Source organism: Bactrocera neohumeralis, chromosome 2 (genome assembly GCF_024586455.1).
Source record: "Bactrocera neohumeralis isolate Rockhampton chromosome 2, APGP_CSIRO_Bneo_wtdbg2-racon-allhic-juicebox.fasta_v2, whole genome shotgun sequence".
In the NCBI taxonomy this organism is placed as follows: Eukaryota; Metazoa; Arthropoda; class Insecta; order Diptera; family Tephritidae; genus Bactrocera; species Bactrocera neohumeralis.
This window is the reverse complement of record NC_065919.1, coordinates 18,668,031-18,689,953: the sequence shown is the minus strand read 5'-3', so window position 1 is coordinate 18,689,953 and position 21,923 is coordinate 18,668,031. Positions and strand designations below refer to the sequence as shown.

The window sequence follows — 21,923 nt, the reverse complement described above, 5'->3', positions numbered from 1 at the left end:
TAAATAAATAAAAAGTGCGATAAATAGCTGAGTAAAATAAAATCGGAAATTTTAAGCAAACAAGAAAATGAAAAAACTTATTTTATTTTAATTTTTTTTGTATTTTTTATTTTAATTTTTGATTTTTATACATTTTTTTATTATTATTTACACAACAATTTTTCTTTTTTTTCGCAACATATAAATTAGACGAAAGACATATTTTAGATGCATATACATTATTAAGATATTAAATATTTTGTTTTGTTTTGCATTATTTTAATTGTAGTTTGTTAAAAAAAAATAGTATTATTTCGAACTTCGAAATTCGTGCACACTTCTTCACTTCTGTGTCATCGGATCGCGATAGATGCCGGTAAATAATATCGCCTTGGCAGTGTAATCGTAAATGAGAAAGAGGAATGGATGATTGCATTCGAATTTGGTTGGCTCAAGCGGGCGTGCCGAGCGGAAGCTGAAGAGCACCGTAGCCGCCGAGGCAGTGCTACCTTCCTCGTCAACATTTATCTTAGCCACATGCTTGGCATCGCCGAAACGCAAATTGTTGGCGAAAAATTCGCTAAGATCACAATCCTCTGCGAAGAGCGAATTAATGCCAATGTCACGCAGTACCTGTGGAGAGAGGAAAGGAAATTGTTAAATCGCAAGCTTGAGCAGAAAAAGCGTTTAACCCGGTTGCACCGAAACTATAATAATATATTTCACAATTACAAAATACTCCTTACAAGCACTTGGTTTTGATCGGTCAGTTTATATGACAGCTAAATGCTATAGTGGTCCGATATGAACAATTTCTTCGAAGATTATACCGTTGTCTTGAATAATAATCTATGCCAAATTTCGTGAAGACATCTTTTCAAATAAGAAAGTTTTCTATACAAGGACTTAAATTTGATCTTTCAGTGTGTACGGCAGCTATAGCATATAGTGGTCCGATATCGGTTTCAACAAAAGAGCAACTTCTTGGATGAAAAAGGATGTGTGCAAAATTTCAGATCGATATCTAAAAAAATGAAGAACTAGTTCGAATATATGTATTCAGACGGACAGACGCACATAGCTAAATCGACTCAGCTCGTCTTGCTGGCAATTTATATCTAAATAACGCTACAAAAGTATACCGATAGGGACAGCAAACGACATCATATTTTTTCTCGTTCTTTTGGCATTTCTCTTCAGTAAGGTTTGCCATTTCATCCTGGAAAGATATACGATCCAACAACGAGTCGAAATTATTAAAATTTACTACCGAAATTCGGAGTTAGTGACCTCAACTTTAAGAGTGCTACGTCCAATTTATGGTCGTCATAATCGTTCTGTCAGATCAACAATTGAGCGTCTAGTGGAAAAATTTGAATCCACAGAACTGGAGCCGCTTAACCAGCAGAATCGTTGTATGTTTGTGAATTGGGCTGAGCAACAACTTGAAAGTGATCCGAATTTTTTCATCGAGGCTCATTTCTGGCTGAATGGCTTCGTCAATAAGCAAAATATGCGTTATTGGTCAGGTAGCAATCCACACGTACTCCATGACCGATTTATTGAAAACCAAGTTTGGTGAACGTGTTATCTCAATTGCCCGCCTCGGTCGTACGATTTGACGCCGTTCGACTATCTGCTGTGGGGCTGCGTCAAGTTTATGGTCTATGCCAACAAGCCAGCGACGATTGCTCAACTTACTACGAATTTCGAACGTGAAATTGCAGCAGTATCGGCCGATTTACATATGTTTGAAACCTATCGAAAATTGGGTTCAGTGTCTGGAACCAAGAGGCAGGAAAAATGATTATAATCCAGGTCCGTTCCGGTTACGTAACCAAGACTGTCCTGAGAATTGAAGTACGGAGTTTGTATATTGGGAACGAATAAGTAACTAATTCAGCAACTTAGCTATGCTTGGAGCGATAAATTTATTAATACAACCGCTGAATCCATCAATTTACAAGTGACCGTAACGGAAGTACCCTTTAGACAACTATATTGAGCGTGTAACTTGTAAGTTCAATAGTAAGAACGAATATATTCAAGTATGCGAGTCTGATCTCATTCCATAAAAGTTCTCATAGAAATCTGTTAAATGTCCACAGGAGTTTTAACTCAGGATCTGTTAGCCGAATAATACTAAGACCTCCATCATAATATCGACTAATCAGCTGGTTATATATCTACCATTTGCACCCAATTCTTGAAACTCGGCTCTCTTATCTTAACTTTGTATCTACATAACGATATTTGACAGACAAAATGTTAGCCTTATTCAAAACCATGGTCTAAGGCAAAGGCTAGCTTCACACTATAGGAAATATCACTGTCAAAACTTTCAATTATGTTTTATACTAAAAAAAGTTATAAGTTAAGTGCCACTTACCGGTACCAATTCTAAGTTTTGTTCAAAAGCGAATTTCGGCAGTGACACATCGACCTCGCGAGCCATACCCTCTTTCAGCGCATCGTCCAATGTGTCCGGTGTCAATTTAGCCAAAACGCCATCCAAATTGTGGAAGGGTGGCAAAATAATGACCATTGAGATATCCGATTCTTTCTCATTGTCATTGGAAGTGACATAGGGCATTTCCAGCACGTAGGCGCCCAAGTTTTCGTCCAAAGCTAAATTGTAGGTGCCACGCTTGTGCATCATATCGACAAATGATTGTTTACTCTCTGATGTATAGAAGATGTCTTTCTTTGTATCTTTAGGATCGAATTTGTTCGACCACTGTCCCTTGAAGTAGGCGGCATTTGCCAGCACTAATTTTGTTTGAGCGTCGACCTCTCCCATCTTCAACATGTCGGATATTTCATTCCTTGTTACATTACTAATCCAATTATTGATTTCGACGCGGCACTCTTCTGACTTGGTTTGGAAATCGAGCGGAGCCAACTCCTGGTGGAATACATCCTTCACACATTGTGTTAGAACTTCATCTTTATCGAAGAATATGCGATCGGCTGCGGAAAATTGCAGTGGCGTGTTCTTCGAACGCGACAAACGACTGCTACGCTCCAAAGTGTAACCCCTAAGCACGTGATTCTTATTCTCTGCCCACTCCAGCGATAGCGCCTTCGTCAATTCGGTTTGGGTTTGGCCGCGTGAGCCGAAATAGGCCAAAAGTAGTGCATGATATGTGCTGTACGGTGAAAAGAAGACATTCTCATTGGGTGTGGCCTTATTGATGGCTTGCAGCATAGACAAAGTGAAGTTCTGCTGGCCGCGATACAGATCGGAACGTACGGTGCGCGGCACATTGCTGTCATCTGGTCTAATTTGGCAGGGTTGCTGTGCAAAGACGACACCCGCCAGACAGCACACGAACAATGTTAGAATTTGTAAACTTAAACGCGACATTGTGACTTCACCCACGGAGTATCTGCAATGAAATGGCAAATTTTGTTGTAGTGCGTCGAAATATATGCAAGCAAAATTAATTATTTAGAATTTGGAACTTAAATAAATTCAAATTGTGAACAAAGCGTAAATCGTTTAAATCAATGAGTTGACTAGATTTGGATTACTGAAGTCTTTGCCCCACAACGCTTGGTGAAAAAAAAACCCACAACAAGTAAACGCTTTTAGCACAAACGACCTTGCTGTTGAGCCATCGAGCCGCATTTCAAATCGGTGAGACATCACCTTTGGCATGAAACAAAAGCGACCAAATCACTTTGTCACACGCTTGCTGGGGGGCTGAGTGCCACCATTCGCATTAGCGTATTTGCATAGCTAATATTTATTCAATATTTTTCCAATTCATTTCGTCATTTAAGCAAATTAGCATGGCGGCGACACCTCAAATCAGCTGGCTTGCAAGCTAACAAAACGTGACCCGAATGCTAGGTGATTGGCCGCTCTTCAACTTGACTCATTTGGCTCAAAATTCCGCAGCTGTGATTCTGTATAGGCTGTGATCAAGCACGATTTACAAGCGAAACATGCACAGGGGTGTACTACGCCCACCCGTCGTGCTTTGTAGAAACAAAGAAGGCATACAATTTCGTTAACTATACTTTCCTGAAGTTGCTCCCTCATGTCTACAAGAGGTACTGTAAGCTTTTTTCGAGAAATCTAGGTTACTTAAGACATTATACAGTGGCTAGTATAAGTTATGAAGGCTAGATGTTGTTGAAAACCTTTAGGAAGGCTCTGAGTTCTAATACTGAAGGAAATTATTCCTTAAATAATTCGGTTGAGGCTGTCGAGTAAATAGTCCTTGACATAAATTCACATCCATTATATAGATTTCACTGTCATTTGAAAGGCATGTACTCCGAAATTATTTTAGACATCGAAGTAATTTTATAAATGTGGATTTGTTAGATGGGTCTACAGAAGTATTCAACAAGTTCTGTTAAAATTTAACTCTGAACAACCTTCAGATGATCTTTTTGTCCTCAGTAAGACTAGCCTCTCCCTAGTTGTGGGCTTTTAACGGCCATTGTCCTACTGACGTCCACGCAGTAAGGCTGGGAAACCTGCCAGACGGCTACTGCAGAAGCTGTATGGAAGACGATGAGGTGGAAGCAACTCAGTACTTCTTTCTTGACTGTCCACGTTTGAGAGGTCAAGACTTAAACACTTGGAGGCACATACTTTCAGACATCCCACCGAGCTGGCGGGAATGGAAAATAAACGCCTGTGTAAATTTGTATTGACTACTAAGCGTTTTGCTAATTTATAGTTCGAACACAGAAGTTCTTCGTTTCTATGGCATCACAAAGGACTACATATAGTAGTTCACGAGCGATATTTGATCAGCCATCTAACCTAACCTAACCTTCACATGTTCGTTTCTCAGTAGCGGTGGAATTAAGATTATTAAATTAGAATGAAAATTTAAAAAAATACACTGTGCACTGTAGGCTTACTAAAGATTTCTAAAAATAAAATAATTAGTTTCTTTATCGACGAAACAAAAGCCCGAACGTGGTTAGCTGAGCTCATATATGAGCACCCTACCATTTACTACTCACTATGAAAACAATTATATTTTCCTTAAATTAAGGAGATAATGAGAGATCCGTCGATCAAAGAAAAAATTTGTATTAAAGTTATTGTCCCCAAATCTTAAGAATTAAATAATAGAGAATATTGAAAATAGGAAAAAGAAAACTGAAACCTTTGATCAGTCATACTATGAGCATCGGGTGATTTTTTAAGAGCTTGATAACTACCATTTACGGTTCAAAACGTGAAGGTTAGACGTCTTTTGCTTTTCCGACCGAATAGCCGGGAAATGTTGTCTTCCAAAGCTGGAATAGTTGCTGGCTTATTTCTGTAGACTTTAGATTTGACGTAGCCCCACAAAAAATAGTCTAAAGGCGTTACTCACTATGAAAACAATAATATTTTCCTTAAATTAAGGAGATAATGAGAGATCCGTCGATCAAAGAAAAAATTTGTATTAAAATTATTGTCCTAAATCTTAAGAATTAAAGAATAGAGAATATTGAAAATAAGAAAAAGAAGACTAAAACAAGAAACCTTTGATCAGTCAACGTGACTTTGTTTTGTTTATGAACGTTCTATATTGATTGCCTAAAATTCGTGGCCGTGACATGTGTCAAATCCGCTCCTGTATTCATAAAAAACGTATATTCGCTTAAACGTTTGTATGTGTGTAGAAAAATATGTAATAGAAAACAAGAAGTAAATAAAAAAATGTCAGTGTGACCACCTGGTGAACACGCACCCACAATCCAATTAGCGTGTGGGTTTTCATATTTTGTAAATTGCGCTGGAAGTAAACGCAAAATATTTTTTTTTTTTGCAATATCGGCATTTTGTCAACCTTGTCTTTCAGTAAATCTGCAATAAATCGTTTTTTATCTTTACGAGCAAGGAGAAATAATTGACAAATCGCAAAACCTTCAAAAGTATTGTAAGCTTTGGTCGGCTTAATTTGTTAGTGTAATTGAAAAATTGATTTATTGAACTTACTATGTGACTTAATTAACCTAATCATTCGTATCCGATAATTACTGAACGAGCATTCGCACTCTAAAGATACACTAGGCATCAAATGAAAGTATAAATTTCACAGACGTTATTTCAATGCAGTTTTATTAAAATAAACAATTAATAATTCATACATTAATATTACATTTACATAGGTATTTAAGTAACAAATTATAAATTAATATATTTTTTTCCCGGAATAGAAAGAAAAAAATTTTGTTCCACTTTAAAAAAAGGACTCTTAAACAAAAGTGGTCAAATGAAAGTATAAATTTTGAAAAAATACAAAACGTTTGGTATAAAAGTAAATTTAGTAATTAATATTGCCTTCTTTATTTTGAATTACTCCACGAAGACGTTTTGGCATGCTTCGAACCAAATTTTCTAATATTTTCTTTGGAATAATGTCAAATTGACGCTTCGTGTCTAAGAAAAATTATTCCAAGTTTGTACGGCTGCTTTTTGTTATTTTGGAATCAAAAATTAACCACAAATGCTAAATTGGATTTAAATCCGGTGACTGAGCTGGCCAGTTCAGTTTTTCTTCAAGCCTTTTTGAAAAAAGCGAGTAGTCAGGCGAGATGTGCGTTGGGGCTCGTTATCTTATTGGATCCCGAGTTCAATTTTTCCGCAGTTATTTTCAAATTTTCGCTAAGAATGTCAATATATGAAGCAACCGTCATTCGTCCATCGATTTTAAATACACTACCTACACCAAATTTTGAGAAACAGTCCCAAACCGTTAGAGAACATCCTCCATGCTTAACTGATGATTGTATGCACTTTGGTTTTAAGCGACCCGAAGGTTTACACCACATTTCCTTGCATTTTTTTAACTCCTTAGCTCGAATTTGAATTCAACGGACCAAATTACTTTATGTAAAAATGTGGTTAGCACATTTGTATATTCTTTTGCAAACTTTAATCCTATTTTCCTACTCGAAATGGAAAACATAGGTAGTTTTTTTGCGACATAGTTTTTAAAACCAGATGTTTGTAATTTTCTTTTCATTGTACTAATGGAAACATCCAAACCAAAACTTTCAATCAACGCACGCGATAAAATTTCTGGGTTTTCAGGAGCCTTTCTTCGTAAAAGTCGTTCAGCGTATATAGAAATTTTGGACTTTGGACTTCCACCGTATTGAGTCTTGCATGTCCTCCTTCTTTTTAGTATTCAAAAATGTTTTTTCTTGCCTCTCTGACCGAAATGGAATATTTTTTATATATTTTGTGATACATTTCACCCCTCTTATTTTTTACTAAGAACAGAACAAAAAAATTTTCACCATAACAGAAATTCCCTTAATAAATACAAATGTATTAAATCTGTAGTAAAATTCAGTTTTACCTTGAAAGAAATGAACCAAAACTAAAATTATACTTTCATTTGACGCGCACTCATAGGCTCACCAGCGAAGACTAATCACTCCCGATGCAGTAAATATTTTTTTCGTCTAAATAATAAGTGCAAACATTGCTCCAACTGTTTATTTGCATAACGGCGCATCCACATAAAATGCTTTATGAATTTATTGTTAAGCGAAAATGTAGGAAGTAAATGAATGATCTGAGGTTGCCAGTATATATTACACTTATACTTTCATTTGATGCCTAGTGTATCTACTGAAGAGGTACATCATATCATTCACAAATATTTGGGTATGAGAGAGCTCTGTGTAAAGTGGCTATTCGAGCTTTTGCATCGAATGTAATAATATTGTGGTAGCCAAGATACGCACCCGCCTCTGTGCAGCAAAAAAGGCACGTCAACAATTCTGCTCTCTGAGAGCACTCATTAACTTGATATGAGGGGACGGCAGTTCAAGCTTCTAACAAAGAGCTGCAAACGAAACCAATAGTTTTCGGAAAAGCAAAAGAACAGCTGGCATGATAACGAGAAAAAGAGAGGCCGAAATGCGTGGTTACGAAGAGCTTGACAAGCTGGCCGGCAGAGATAAAGCTCGCAAAAACTACGAAAATATGCGGCGACTAACGGAATGTTTCAAAACCGGAGCATTCTCACGTAGAACCCACAGAGGTGATCTAGTGACTGATGTCCAGAGCATACTAAAATTATGGAGGGAACACTTCTTCAGCCTGCTGAATGGCAGTGAAAGTATAACTCCAGAAGAAGACGAACCCGATTCCCCAATCGATGATGATGGAGCGGACATTCCATTGCGCGGCCATGAAGAAGTTCGAATAACAATTACCCGTCTAAAGAACAACAAATCGGCGGGGGACGTTCGATTGCCGGTCGAGCTATTCAAATAGGCGGCGAAGAACTGATAGGGAGCATGCATCAGCTTCTTCGTAGAATATGGTCAGACGAAAGCATGTCCGACGATTGGAGTTTAAGTGTGCTCTGCCCAATTCACAAAAAGTGAGACCACACAATCAGCGCTTACTACCGTGGGATAAGCCTCCTCAACATCGCATTTAACGTTCCAACGAGCGTATTGTGTGAAAAATTAAAGCCCACCGTCAAAAAACTGATTAGACCTTATCAGTGTGGCTTTAGGCCTGAAATTCAGCAACCGACCAGACATTCACCATGCGCCAAATCTGGGAAAAGACCCGTGAAAAGTACATCGACACACACCACCTTTTCTTCAATTTTAAGCTGCTTTTGACAGCACGGAAAAAAGCTGCTCTATGATGCTATGTCTGAATTTGACCAAAATCTCCGTCAGGAACGGGAAGGACCTCTCCGAGTCGTTCGACAAGGCGACTCTGCGGGATGTTCGATACCAGACGAGGTTTTAGACAGGATAGTTTGCTATAGTGCGCCTTCTTCTAGATAATGCTGGACAAAAGGTAAGGACTACTGTGGTTCGCAGATGATATTGACGTCGTAGACCTTAACAACAGAGCCGTGAGCGCAAGTTTTTCCAACCTAGAAAAAAAGGGAAAGAGGATGATCTTGTCGAGAACAGGTGTAAAACGAAGTGTCTGAAGATCACACACGCAAAGAATCCTCGTGTCTTGGAAATTACGTTGCAGTTGGCAGCTATAAATTTGAAGGGAAGAACTTTGTCTATCTCGGAACTAGCATAAACTCCACCAAACAATCTAAGCCTGGAGATCAAGCGCAGAATAACTATTGCCAAAAGGTGATACTTTGGGATCAGTAGACAATTTAGAAAGAGCTTCCTCTCTCGATGACCAAAAATTACGCTCTATATATCTCTTATTATTCGCGGTCGCGGTCTTTGGAGCTGTCCGCCTGAGAGATGAGAACGGGACTAGATAGAACCACTAATTGTATGAGCTCTACAGCGACATGAATATATGTAGTTAAGCGCATAAAAATCCAACGAATATGCTGGTGAGGTTATGTCGGACGCATGAAAGACGATACTCCTGCGAAAAGTTATTCGATTCGAACAAATGGGTGGATAAGGGAAGTGCTTCCAATGCAAATACCAAGTGCTTAGGAATCTAGCTGCACTTAGGATGTACAATTAGCGTGACTTCGCAATGGATAGAGGCAACTGGCAACGTTTTATGTTCTCAGCTCAGACCGATGATGTAGAAGAACCTAGTCTCGGAAATTATAAAACTAAATGCGATGCGAGACAAAAACTTGGCAAACGTGTAATTATTACGTCCCATTTTCTTAATGAGCCGCTGTGACTAATTTGGGTAACTGTCATTATATATTTGAAAAGAGTGATTCATACGAAAGAAACTGGAATAAATTTAGCAATGACTTAGTACTTGTATCTCGCAAAAAGTTTACGAATCCACTTCAGGTCAGCTACGTAACGGCATTAAAGTGTTGCAATTACAATAATTATTGCAAATAAAACAACAACAATAAAAAGTGAAAGTTTCACAACGCCAATAATATAATGTTGTTGTGAAAATATAAACAATCACATATGACTTTAGTATTTAAGTGAAGTATTTCTCGTGCGATAATCATTAAAAAAGTATCAGCAACAACCCAGCAAGCAAAAAGCTGGGATACGGGAAATTTTATCGCTGCTTTAGTGGTAGTATGGTAGAAACATTCCCCAAATAGTTTTGAGGTAGGCTGCCCGGTTGACAATCCCTGGCCGAAAAAATTCGAGCCTTTTCAAGTTACGTAGACTTGACTGTCATGGAATACAAAATATAATGAGTATTAATTTCCCACATAAACAAGGTTTTTAACAGATCGCTGGAAATTAGCAACTTAAAGCTCTGCATAGCGGGATGGCATACTTCAAAATGAGAAATTGTTACGGATCTCAAGGTAAAATTGGGAAAAGAGTTTTTTTTGGAAGTTGACGTCATTAAACTGGAGTTGTCGACGGTGTGTCGCAGTTATCATACAAGGCCTCGATATTCCCCCTTTTAAAAAGTGCATACAGCACGTATTGCCATTTAAATAAATATAGCCGACCTTTGTTTATGGTTTCGTGAGTAAAAAAAAAAATATTAAAACAGTCGTTAACTGGTTCACAATAAAAAGTAAGTGACGTCACAGTTGTAAGTAAAAGTAGCCACGGTAAAACGGGTTGTGACTACTTGGACAAACAATGATTCACGAGTTGTGTATACTCGTAGTATGTTTACTATAATGGGCATAATAAGTATGTATGTATGTATATATACTTACATATACACTCTCCGTATAATCTCCAGCGCTCTACAAAGAGTATCTGTCATAAACGTTGTCGATGCGCAAATCTTGTGCAACATCAGGCATGACAAATACCTTTATTTATACATGAAAATATGTATGTATGAAGGCCTATAGTACTATGGCCGAAGGAAGACAACAATCTGTACTGTGATTAAGCGCCCAAAGCAGTTTCAACATGCGCGTACATTTCATAATGAGTTGGACTAATTGGATTGCCAAAGAAAGTCAAAGAAAAGCTGTGTTGCCATTTTGGCATTTCTGTTCGAGTCGAAAACGAGTCCAAATAAATAAGATTTCAAGTAATTGCAGCAGTACTCGAACATACCCTGTAAGAAAAATTATTGAAAGCTAAGTTGTAGGTCTTCGGAGTGGTGGTCTGATTACTCCCAATATAGTCCAGAATTGGGCATTGCAAGCGGGTCTGTATTTGAAGCCACGACAGGCCGGTTTGGCAAGCACCGACTACATGATCCTCCATTCAGTGGGAAAAAAGGTTCAGAGTAACCATAGAAAAAGATGTTGGCGCAAAGTTATGTTAGCTGTGCGCAATACATTAAACATTTATATCGATGGCTCGAAAATAAAGGACGGAGTTGGTGCGGGAATGTACTGTTCAGAGTAAGGTATTTGGCATCCATTTTATTTGCCGAACCAGCGCAGTATATTTCAAGCAGAGGACGTTCGTGATGCATCAGCGGACAAGTCCAGAGTTAACATCTTCGTGGACAGCCAGGCAGCAATCAAGGCTTTTACCTCGTTTCGCATATCGGACAGAAGTGTCTTGGAAAGGCAGCAGAGGAGAGTGTCATCAGTACCAAGTGACTTCACTTCTATTAGGGTGCCAGGTCACAAAGGCACCGAGGGCACCGAGGAGATAGTGGACGAAATTGCCAAGAGTTGTGTAGGGCTGTCGTCCGAAAACATGTTCAACATTGGAAAACTCATGCATTGTCTATACGATGATCTGGACAGAAGCATGGTAAGAAGAATGATCGGAAATATTCAAAGTTCCTACTCTCTCGATCAAAGGATTGTAGTAACATGATTGAAATACTCACTAGTCGCAATCTGGTGCGGCGAACGCCTGCAGAATGGGACTGACAGATCGAGAATACTGCAGGAAATGTCAAGAGTAAAACATCATCGAAACAATCTAGCATCTCTTTTGCATTTATCTTACATTGGCAGGCGTTTGGGGCCACACAGTATGAATCACTGGAAGATGTATCGTAAGTGTGGCCACGGAGTCTGTTGAAGCGTAGGCAACCCAAAAAATAAGAACTCCTCATGGACTTCATAACAGAACTCTATGTGGCATCGCAAAGGACCAAAACTGGTCCCTGGTCCATGCGTGGCTCAGCCTACCAGACTAACCCAACCTAAGCTATGTATATGTCTAGCAAGTGTTTTGAAAATGCCGCTGAAGCTAAAAACTCATCAGTCATTAGACCAACAATCTGCTGTCACTGTGACGATAACGTGATTATTATCTCTATTCTATACTTCTATCACTCTTTTGTTGCCTAATGGATGTCGTTGCAGTCGGGGAAGTTGAAAAAAAGTCACAGCTGTTCAAAAATGAGTGAAAATAATGAAGAAACTCGCTATATTTTGAAATATTTTTGTATAAAAAAGGGAAGAATGCCACGCAAGCCACCAATGAAATTTGTGAAGTTTACGGAGACCGGATATTGTATCAGTTCGTGTAGCACAACAATGGTTCGCTCGCTTCCGTTCTGAAAATTTCGAAATGAAAGATGAACCTCGCCGTCGATGAAATTATGGAAAAGATTGACCAGGACCGTCACATAAGCAGCCATGACATCGCTAAGGAACTTAACATTCAGCATCAAACGGTTTTGAACCATTTAAAAAAAGGCTGGCTACAAAAAGAGGCTCGATGTTAGGGTACCAGATGAATTGTCTGTGAAAAATTTAATGGACCGAATTAACATCTGCGATTCTTTGCTGAAACGAAATGAAATCGAATCATTTCTGAAGCGAAAGGTAACAGGAGGCGAAAAGTGGATCAAATACGACAATAATGTGTGAAAAAGATCATGGTCCAACAAATGGTCGCAAAGCCAGGATAGATGCCTCGAAAGGTTATGCTGAGTATTTGGTGGGATTGGAAAGGAATCATCCACTATAAGCTGCTCCAGCCTAGTCGAACGATTGATTCTACATTTTACTGTTCAACAACTGATGAGATTGAAGCAAGCAATCGAAAAAAACGGCCAGAACTGATCAACAGAAAGGGCTTCGTCTTCCATCAGGACAACGCTAGACCACACACATCTTTGATGACTCGGCAAAAACTGGGAGAACTTGACTGGGAAGTTTTGATGCATCCACCATATAGAAGACTTTATTCCATAGAACTCCCTTAATGGAATAAAGTTGGCTTCAAGAGAAGTCTGTGAAAATTACTTGTCCCGAGAAACCAGAAAAGTTTTACACTGATGGAATAATGCCTCTAGTGAAAAAATGGCGCAAAGTTGTCGACCAAATTGGTACATATTTGGTTCATTAAAGTTCATTATAAATATAAAAAAATTAAGTTGAACTTTGATTAAAAATACAGTAGCAGTTTTCGAAGAAGGTATAACTAACAGCCGTAAAGCTCTTACGAATGTGTGAATCGATGTTATATGATATAAATCGGTTTGAATTTCTGCATGATACTTAAGAATGTCAACATCCTAAATGCTATAATTCGACCGCGAGCTAGGCCGAAAGTCGCAACAACTTCTTTGCTATGCCAAATGGGAACAAAAGTTTCATAAGAATAAGTAACTGGAGATCTGCTGTATTTAAAAAACAAATTCTCAGCTTCATGTCAATTTAATGTTAAACCAATTGTTTAAACACTCTGTATAGAGAATTAATTTATTTGTACGTGAACTATTTATGTTAACGAAGTGCACTTAATGTCGCAGATAGCCTTTCAATGTGACCACACTTGGGAAATCCCGAAGTATTTAAGAAGTTTATAATTGGTTTCCTACGTGTTTTCTTAATGATGGGGAAATCCTCAATTATTAGTCGTGCCTTTAGCTATTAAATTCATAAATATAAATATTATATTGGCAGAATATTAGAAGGTTCGCACCTGCGTAAGCGACTATTTAAATATATTTTATGAATGTGCAGACATACTGACACCGGTTTTTACGCTCAAGCTTTTTACGATCTAGAGCCAGTTAGTAATATATTAAAGTAGCTTAAGTCGCTTTAAATTAATGGAAAAACTAAAGTCGACTTAAGCTATTTTAACAAGTTACATTAAAATCTTTTTAACAGTTTTGTATCGTTTGGAATACCAAATTATGCTTAAACTTGCAAATATTTTCCAAAAAACGTCTCATTTTCGAGATATATTCAAAATTTACTTCTTTTGTTATTTGAAGTCATCGGACTTCATCAATAAACCAGACCCACTTCAAGCTTTAGAAGAATATTGAAAGTGCTATTCGTGACATACGACTTGATTTAGTAGAAAAGGTTCTCAAAAATTTGGGTCATCGTATTCGTTCCTGCAAAAGAAGTCGTGAAACCATTTGAATGATGTTATATTCAGAACGTAATTGTAACGATTTTACTTCGCAATAAATAAAAAACATTTGAATTTCCTTAACAATTAGTGTATTTTTTTTTTAAGAAATCATATCAAACTTATTGGAAAACCCTATATGACTTTAAAGTTTAAATATTAAAATTCTCATTATTTTTTTTAACACACCTCGTATTGGTATATCTGCCAGAGGTCTCCTTACAGTGAATAATTTCTCATTTTCTACAAACATGCTAGCGACCGTACTGAAGAGAGCTAAAACCCTAGTCAGGCGGGATGCAATAGGTTTGAGATGCGAGTAATAGGTTTAAAATAATAACTGAGGGCTGATAAGTTAGCATGTGCAACAATCGAATTTTTATGACAAATTATATTCCATATATCGATTATAAATTGATCTTCTTGTCGATTTAACTTGTCGATACTATTGTTTATAACGATCAGCCTCCTTCTTCGAAATAGGCTTGAGTCTCTAAGATTCTGTTTATAGGTAATAAAGAAAATGACAAAATATCGGTACTCGATAGTGGGAAACTCCAGATTCGTTACATTAATCCCTACCATTTGGCGTATCATGTGCTTGAATCTCTAAGCCAAACAGTCTGGTGGGTCTAGGAGGTATAATATGCTTGTCGGTCATGTCCGCTTAAACAATATCTTATGAGCTAGCTTTATGATCTCAAGCGTTCATATATAAAAAATTAATCAGAATTTGCATGAAATAAATGCATTCTACATAAGATTTACATTAATGATAAAAGATCGGGGTTTTACCATAATTAATCGTATATATACGTATGTGTGTATGCAAATACGAATTTTCTTGAAAAAGAGATAAGGGATTTTATGTTTAATATGAATTGCTTATGTCCCTTACATACATATTTCCACTTAAAGAGCTCTTTCGCGCTTCGAAAGTTTTATTTATTACAAAGTAAACCAACAACAAAAGCATTTATCAAAACCTCAAAGTTAACAGAGTTCACACTCTACATATAATTTCATGGTAGATTACCCAGGGTTATCTTTCCTTTTTGTTGTTTAATTGAAAATGGCAAGTATTAACAAGTAAGGAAGGGCTAAGTTCGGGTGTCACCGAACATTTTATACTCTCGCATGATAAAGTGATAATCGAGATTTCATTATCCGTCATTTACATATTTTTCAAATACCGTATTTGTGTAAAGTTTTATTCCGCTATCATCATTGGTTCCTAATGTATATATTATACAGAGAAGGCATCAGATGGAATTCAAAATAGCGTTATATTGGAAGAAGGCGTGGTTGTGAACCGATTTCACCCATATTTCGTACATGTCATCAGGGTGTTAAGAAATATATATACCGAATTTCATTGAAATCGGTCGAGTAGTTCCTGAGATATGGTTTTTGGTCCATAAGTGGGCGACGCCACGCCCATTTTAAATTTTTAAAGAAAGCCTGGGTGCAGCTTCCTTCTGCCATTTTTTCCGTAAAATTTAGTGTTTCTGACGTTTTTGTTAGTCGGTTAACGCACTTTTAGTGATTTTCAACATAACCTTTGTATGGGAGGTGGGCGTGGTTATTATCCGATTTCTTTTTTTGAACTGTATATGAAAATGCCTGAAGGAAACGACTCTATAGAGTTTGGTTGACATAGCTGTAGTAGTTTCCGAGATATGTACAAAAAACTTAGTAGGGGCGGTGCCACGCCCACTTTTCCAAAAAAATTACGTCCAAATATGCCCCTCCCTAATGCGATCCTTTGTGCCAAATTTCACTTTAATATCTTTATTTATGGCTTAGTTATGACACTTTATAGGTTTTCGGTTTTCGCCATTTTGTGGGCGTGGCAGTGGGCCGATTTTGCCCATCTTCGAACTTAATCTTCTTATGGAGCCAAGGAATACGTGTACCAAGTTTCATCATGATATCTCAATTTTTACTCAAGTTACAGCTTGCACGGACGGACGGACAGACGGACGGACGGACAGACAGACATCCGGATTTCAACTCTACTCGTCACCCTGATCACTTTGGTATATATAACCCTATATCTGACTCTTTTAGTTTTAGGACTTACAAACAACCGTTATGTGAACAAAACTATTATACTCTCCTTAGCAACTTTGTTGCGAGAGTATAAAAAGCTTATGCATTTGTTCAGTATTATGTGCTTCGCAGGGTTCACCTAACGGTTGTTTATAATGATGTATACCCCAAATTTCTATAGTAGAGGATTTCAATCAAACTTGAAGTTATATTTGCAATCAGTATAAATTTTTGACCCGGAAAATTGTTTAATGACAAGCGATTCCCGTTCGATGCCTTAGTAAACTTGGCTTCTCCTTTAAAAAATGTTATTATAAGTCCAAAAACTCCAGCGGACTCCATGGACATTTGGTTTAAACAAGACGGGTCCATTTCTCACACATAGCATCAATGAATAGATTTATTGAGAGAAGACTTCGGTGAGCAGATAATTTCCCGTTTTGGGCCGGCCGATTAGCCACCAAGATCGTGTGATATCACACCGTTAGACTTTTTCCTGTGGGGATATGTAAAGTTTAAAGTCTATGCGGACAATTTTGTATCAAAACATCAGGTTTGTCATTCGTCAGTTACCAGTCGAAATAATCGAACGAGTCATCGACCACTAGACTGAACGAATGGATCATCTGAGACGTAGCCGCGGCCAACATTTGAAAGATAATCTTCAAAAAATAAATGCCAAAGAATGTTCTTTCGACTGATAAAAACATTCCCCAATAAATTTGAAGTATCTGTGTTAGTGAACTTCGAAATGGATCACCATTTATATATGTTTGTATGTATATATCATATACAAGTGCAAGTAACGAAGAACAGAGAACATTATTCCCTTCTATTTCCATTTCCTTCCATTTCTATTGTTGTTCCGCTTTTTAACCAAATTGACTTCTAGCCGGTAAATATGCTTTGAAATAACTTTGAATAATAAAAAAGCAAATATTAAATATATTTAACCCTTTGTGAGTGTCATTGGGCCTTTGAGACCTTTGCTTATATTTATGTTATATTTTTCAAAATAAGGAAATAATTAGTCAAACAGCCGGTCTGACGAAAGTAATTTGTATAAATTTGTGATTTTAAATATAATTAATAATATTTAAAAAGTGGGTTAGTAGAAAAAAATTATTCCAACTGTTATTGAAAGTACTAAGTACTTTTGTTTAAAGAACACAAGAACTATATAAAAATTTAATTTTTCTTTACGAGTTCCAACAACTACAAAGTGTATCCATATGACCCAATCCGGCTCGCGGCGGGTTAAGCTAGATGCATTTGGTGCTAATTTTTGTGTCAACAAATTGTGAGTACATACATACATAATGTATATTTATTTATCCATACAGCTTTTCGCGTTTTATTTTGTGCAAACTCACGTATTTACATACAAATGGTTGGTCTTGTCTTGCACGGTTGCTGCAAAACAATTGAAATAACATTTTACGGTACGCGTAACCTCCAAAAACACATGAATAAAGTCAATTCATAGGCAGCTACAACTCGAAGCCGGATCTGCGGCTGGTGAGCAGATGCGCACAGAGAGGTTTTGTTTTTATAAATACAAGTATACATACATATGTACCAATGTGTGAAGAAAGGAAGTGAAACCCGGAAAATAGCAAAAAATGCATTTTTGAATGTTGCAAAGTGAAATTTTGTACATTCGTATTAACATATGTACTGGTGTTAACAAGTATATGCATGAATGTTGTATGTATATTAGGGTGGGTCAAAAAAGCGCATATTATTTTTCGCTTGGTACTCTGAAAATTGCTTGATAGAAACCTCCAAAACAGGCGCTCCAAGTATGAACTCTCAATTGATACGGAGAGGACCTCCGCCTAACGGTTTTCTATTTTTTCTTACTCACAGTTAGAAAAATTTGTATCTTGCTTCCAACTAATTAAAAAAAATTTCGTTTTATAGATTTTATAGGAAAATTAAATGCTTTTCAAAAAAGATCTTAAACGACTTAAGCGTTTAAGAGATCGATTATTTTTAAAGAAAATGTTTTTCTTACAATTTTTATAATTCAGCGAAAAAAAGTTATTATAAATTTTAAATCTTCTGACTTTGCAGGAAATTTACTGTGAAAAACATTAAAAAAAATATTAAGTTGCTAGGTGACCATTATTAGACAAAACTATACTTTTTTTTACTGAACATAACGTAGTTGAGATTTATTGGAGAGGCCAATAACCCTACTGAGTGTACTAGCGGTTGTGGTAATAATCATACGAGTATTAACCTCTTTACCTATTACCAATAGACAACGAAATTAATTTTAGATTTTTCATATGTGTGTTCAATATATTTTGCTTTCCATTTAAATGAGACATTTTTATTCAAGAATTAAAAATTAATTTGCTTAAAACTAACTTTGTGCGATTTATTGGAGAGGCCAGTAACACAGTTTAAATGTCGGGCAAATTGCCATATATGAAATTTCTCCATAAACTTGAATACAATAAATGTTTTTATAATAAACTGTGGTTAAACTGAAATAAACGGATCAACTTTTGCATTTCTTTCCAAAATGGGACATTAAGAGACGGATCGAACGCGCAATACTCCACAAAGTGTTGAAAAACCTTTACTCAGTTGAAAAAAAAAATACAATTTATCACTCTTCTTGGACTCTTTCAAGCTAATGAGAGTCCTAATTATACAATAATTCTAAAAATTTAACTGCATACCAGACCAATTCCAGTTCTATGGACTTTCAGCAATCATTCAGCTTAACAGAATGCTAGCTGAACATTTTTTTTGGTATTAATAAATAATTAGAAGTCAATATAAACTTCCCCCCAACTGTTGGTAAATTTTTAGGAAAGATGTTTTCGGGTCAAAACATATATTTTTTTAATATGATATTCCCACCAGAAAATCAATTTGTTGAGTTTCGAAGTCGCAACTCACAGGCTGGAATACTCGCATCCAATATGCTGGGTTTCTGGAATACAACTCTATACAAAGCTTTAGAGCCGCTTCGGCATTCTGAATCGTAGAACTTTGTAGCGACTTAGAAAGGCATGAAAGTGTCCAATCGATTTGCCATTTCATTGCTGTTTACATGTATAGGGTATCGTTTGCATTTCCTGAGAAAATTTACCACAGTAATGTGTATATTGTTTATACCATAAGAAAGTAGATCAACGAGCATAAAGCTTGCTTTTAAAAAAATATAATATTTTGCGTCGAAATTTTTAAATGAAAATTGCAAAAACTTTTTTGATAGAAGGTCCAACATAAGGAGAAAAATAAATATTAAAAAAAATATGCAGTGTCTTTGGAACATAAGAAGCTAGGTTTACAACCAATTTCGTGAGAGGAAAATTTTTTACTAAATATTAAAAAATTCAAAAACTTGGTTATATGAATTTGTCAAATATATTTTGAGGTTATGTGAAAAAGTTTATACTATATACGAAAGTTATAGAATTTTTCACTACCTACAATATTGTTTTTTTTTCTATAAGACTCGTAGGTTTGCCGAAAATCGAGGTATACTGTTTTTAGCCCTTAAAAATTCAACCACGACCCTTCCGGAAATCCAGGTATACTGTTTTTAAGCCATAAAAATCCAAGCAGGACCCTCCCATTCCGTTTCTCGATTGCAGATCTACCGCAAATTATTTTTCTTTAATATTTGACATTTAACTTTATGGGTTTCTTATCATTTTCAAAGGCTTCTGCACTAATCTATTAGATAGCTTTCTATAGTAACTTTTATACCCTGAACAGAGAATATTAAATTTGGCACAAACCCTACAATGTATTTATTGTATTAAAATTATCAGCGTGAGTCGATATAGCCATGTCAGTCGGTCAGTCTGTCTGTTTGTAAATACACAAACTAGTTCACGGTATTTGAGTTACCGATCAGAAATTTTGCAGACGTCTTTTTCTCCCCAAGAAGCATCATCCTTAATGTATTATTAGTGGTGTAACTAACCCGGGTTTAGTTCATTTAAATAGATTGTGTACTCGAAATTCAATGATTTCTAATAAATTAAGTGAGTCAAACATGTTGATAGGTCGTGAATGGCACTCAGATCACCAAATATTTGTTATTAACCTTAAAGTTCAGGCCAAGCTCAACTGAATTATAAGATTCAGACAAATGAAATAAATTAAAATGTTCAGATTGAATTATTTTCAGATTGCAACCAGTGATTTCATATTTTATAGCCACCTTTCTCGCCTATATTGACACACGGTGTAGAAACGTTTCGAGATAGCGCCACTTTGAATACAAAAGCGGCTTGAAGAGAGCCAGCTTTTAAAGCATTTTTAATGCTAATGTGGGGAAATGCCAGCCATGAAAACTGCACACACAAGACTGACAACAAAGAAACATTAAAAAAAATTACATAAAATAGGTGTACAAGGCATTAAAAAAATCATTTCAAATACGATACACTCATTATCGTTACAAATATGGCAGCCAGCGGGTTTTAAAGTGAAGCGGCTTGTAAAGCGTACGTTGAACAAATAGTTTGTACATACATACATACATATGTATACATACACATTTATTTATATGTGTGTATATATGAGTACCCGTACTTATATTAAGTAATTTGAGGTTTTTCCCCAAAAACGCCTAAATCAATGCAAATTCCCGACCGTCTCGGAGCGACGCGCGGCCACACCAGCGCAAGGTGATTGCGTGGGCGCGGCGGAGAGCGTAAAGTAGATAAATAAATAAATTTATTTGTTTGCATTTTTGTTGCGCTTAATGCGAATTATTGCCAATTACTGCTTCCAAATAGCAAGGCTATTTATTTATCTTTTTTTTTTTTTTGCGTGGAAAAATTAAGTGCACGAACTGCATGAAAATTATTGAAAAATACAATTTCATACAATAATTTTGAAATAATTTCAAAATAGATTTCAACTGCAGCTGATTTATGGCTGCATGCATAGCTTATTCATTATCTGTCTGCTGATTTTGGATTTCTTACTTTGGTTTGTTTGCCTCTCTTGCTTGGCTGTGTGATGATATAAGTGACCCGTTGAACCGGTCAGTCGTTCTCCTCTCGTCTTTTCTACAATATAAATCTTATGGCGAAAACACTTGTAACAACTCTGTGTTGCAGAAGCTAAACCAATTTCTTTTATTTTCTATATTTATTCTTATTAATATTTTTTGTTTGCACGTCAAGCTCGGCTTTAATCACCTTTTTTTTAACTACAATCAATTACTTATATTTGTATATTTCCACTTTCACTTTCTTATTGCATAAAACACGTCTCAATTCCACTGACGCTCAAGTCGGACTGAAAGTTTACAATTACGAACGCCAAATGCACAGCTCACTTTGGTGCGTTTGCTTTAGATTTTAATATTGCGCTTACTGAGTCGAGCTTAGAGCTTTCAATGGCGAGCAATACAACTACATATCGTCAACTAAAATGCAAAATAACGTAACATCACTTTTGATAAGTTGAATAGGATATAATAGAAAACACTCATATTGAAAAAAATTGAGTTTTGGTTATAAAATGGTTATATATTGGTTATATCTGACAGCGGTTGCTGAAAATTGTATGCTACATATATATAATATTAATAATGAATTGTAAGCGATAAAAAAATCAATTTCGATTTTTTTGATGATACGTTGTTTTGCATTTTATGTGACGATATTGAATATGGCAGCCGGTGCTTCGGCGCTCAGAATACATATTACACAGCTGTAAGCTCAAAATCAACTATTGTTAAAAAT

At 36.4% G+C, this 21,923-nt stretch overlaps 1 protein-coding gene across 2 annotated transcripts; it reads right to left on the bottom strand.

Annotated features, from left to right (window-relative positions):
* Window positions 1–275: 275 nt before the first annotated feature.
* Window positions 276–21,492, bottom strand: LOC126751040 (serine protease inhibitor 88Ea). Of its 2 annotated transcripts, none has more exons than XM_050460957.1 (3): window positions 21,159–21,492; window positions 2,369–3,368; window positions 276–612 (listed from the first exon to the last, which is right to left on the bottom strand). In XM_050460957.1, exons 2-3 carry the CDS (start codon window positions 3,344–3,346, stop codon window positions 322–324), a joined length of 1,269 nt encoding a protein of 422 aa, XP_050316914.1. In that variant the 5' UTR covers window positions 3,347–3,368; window positions 21,159–21,492; the 3' UTR covers window positions 276–321. The 2 variants fall into 2 exon arrangements, with proteins under 2 accessions (XP_050316914.1, XP_050316917.1); XM_050460960.1 differs by having other exon boundaries at window positions 21,375–21,492.
* Window positions 21,493–21,923: the final 431 nt, after the last annotated feature.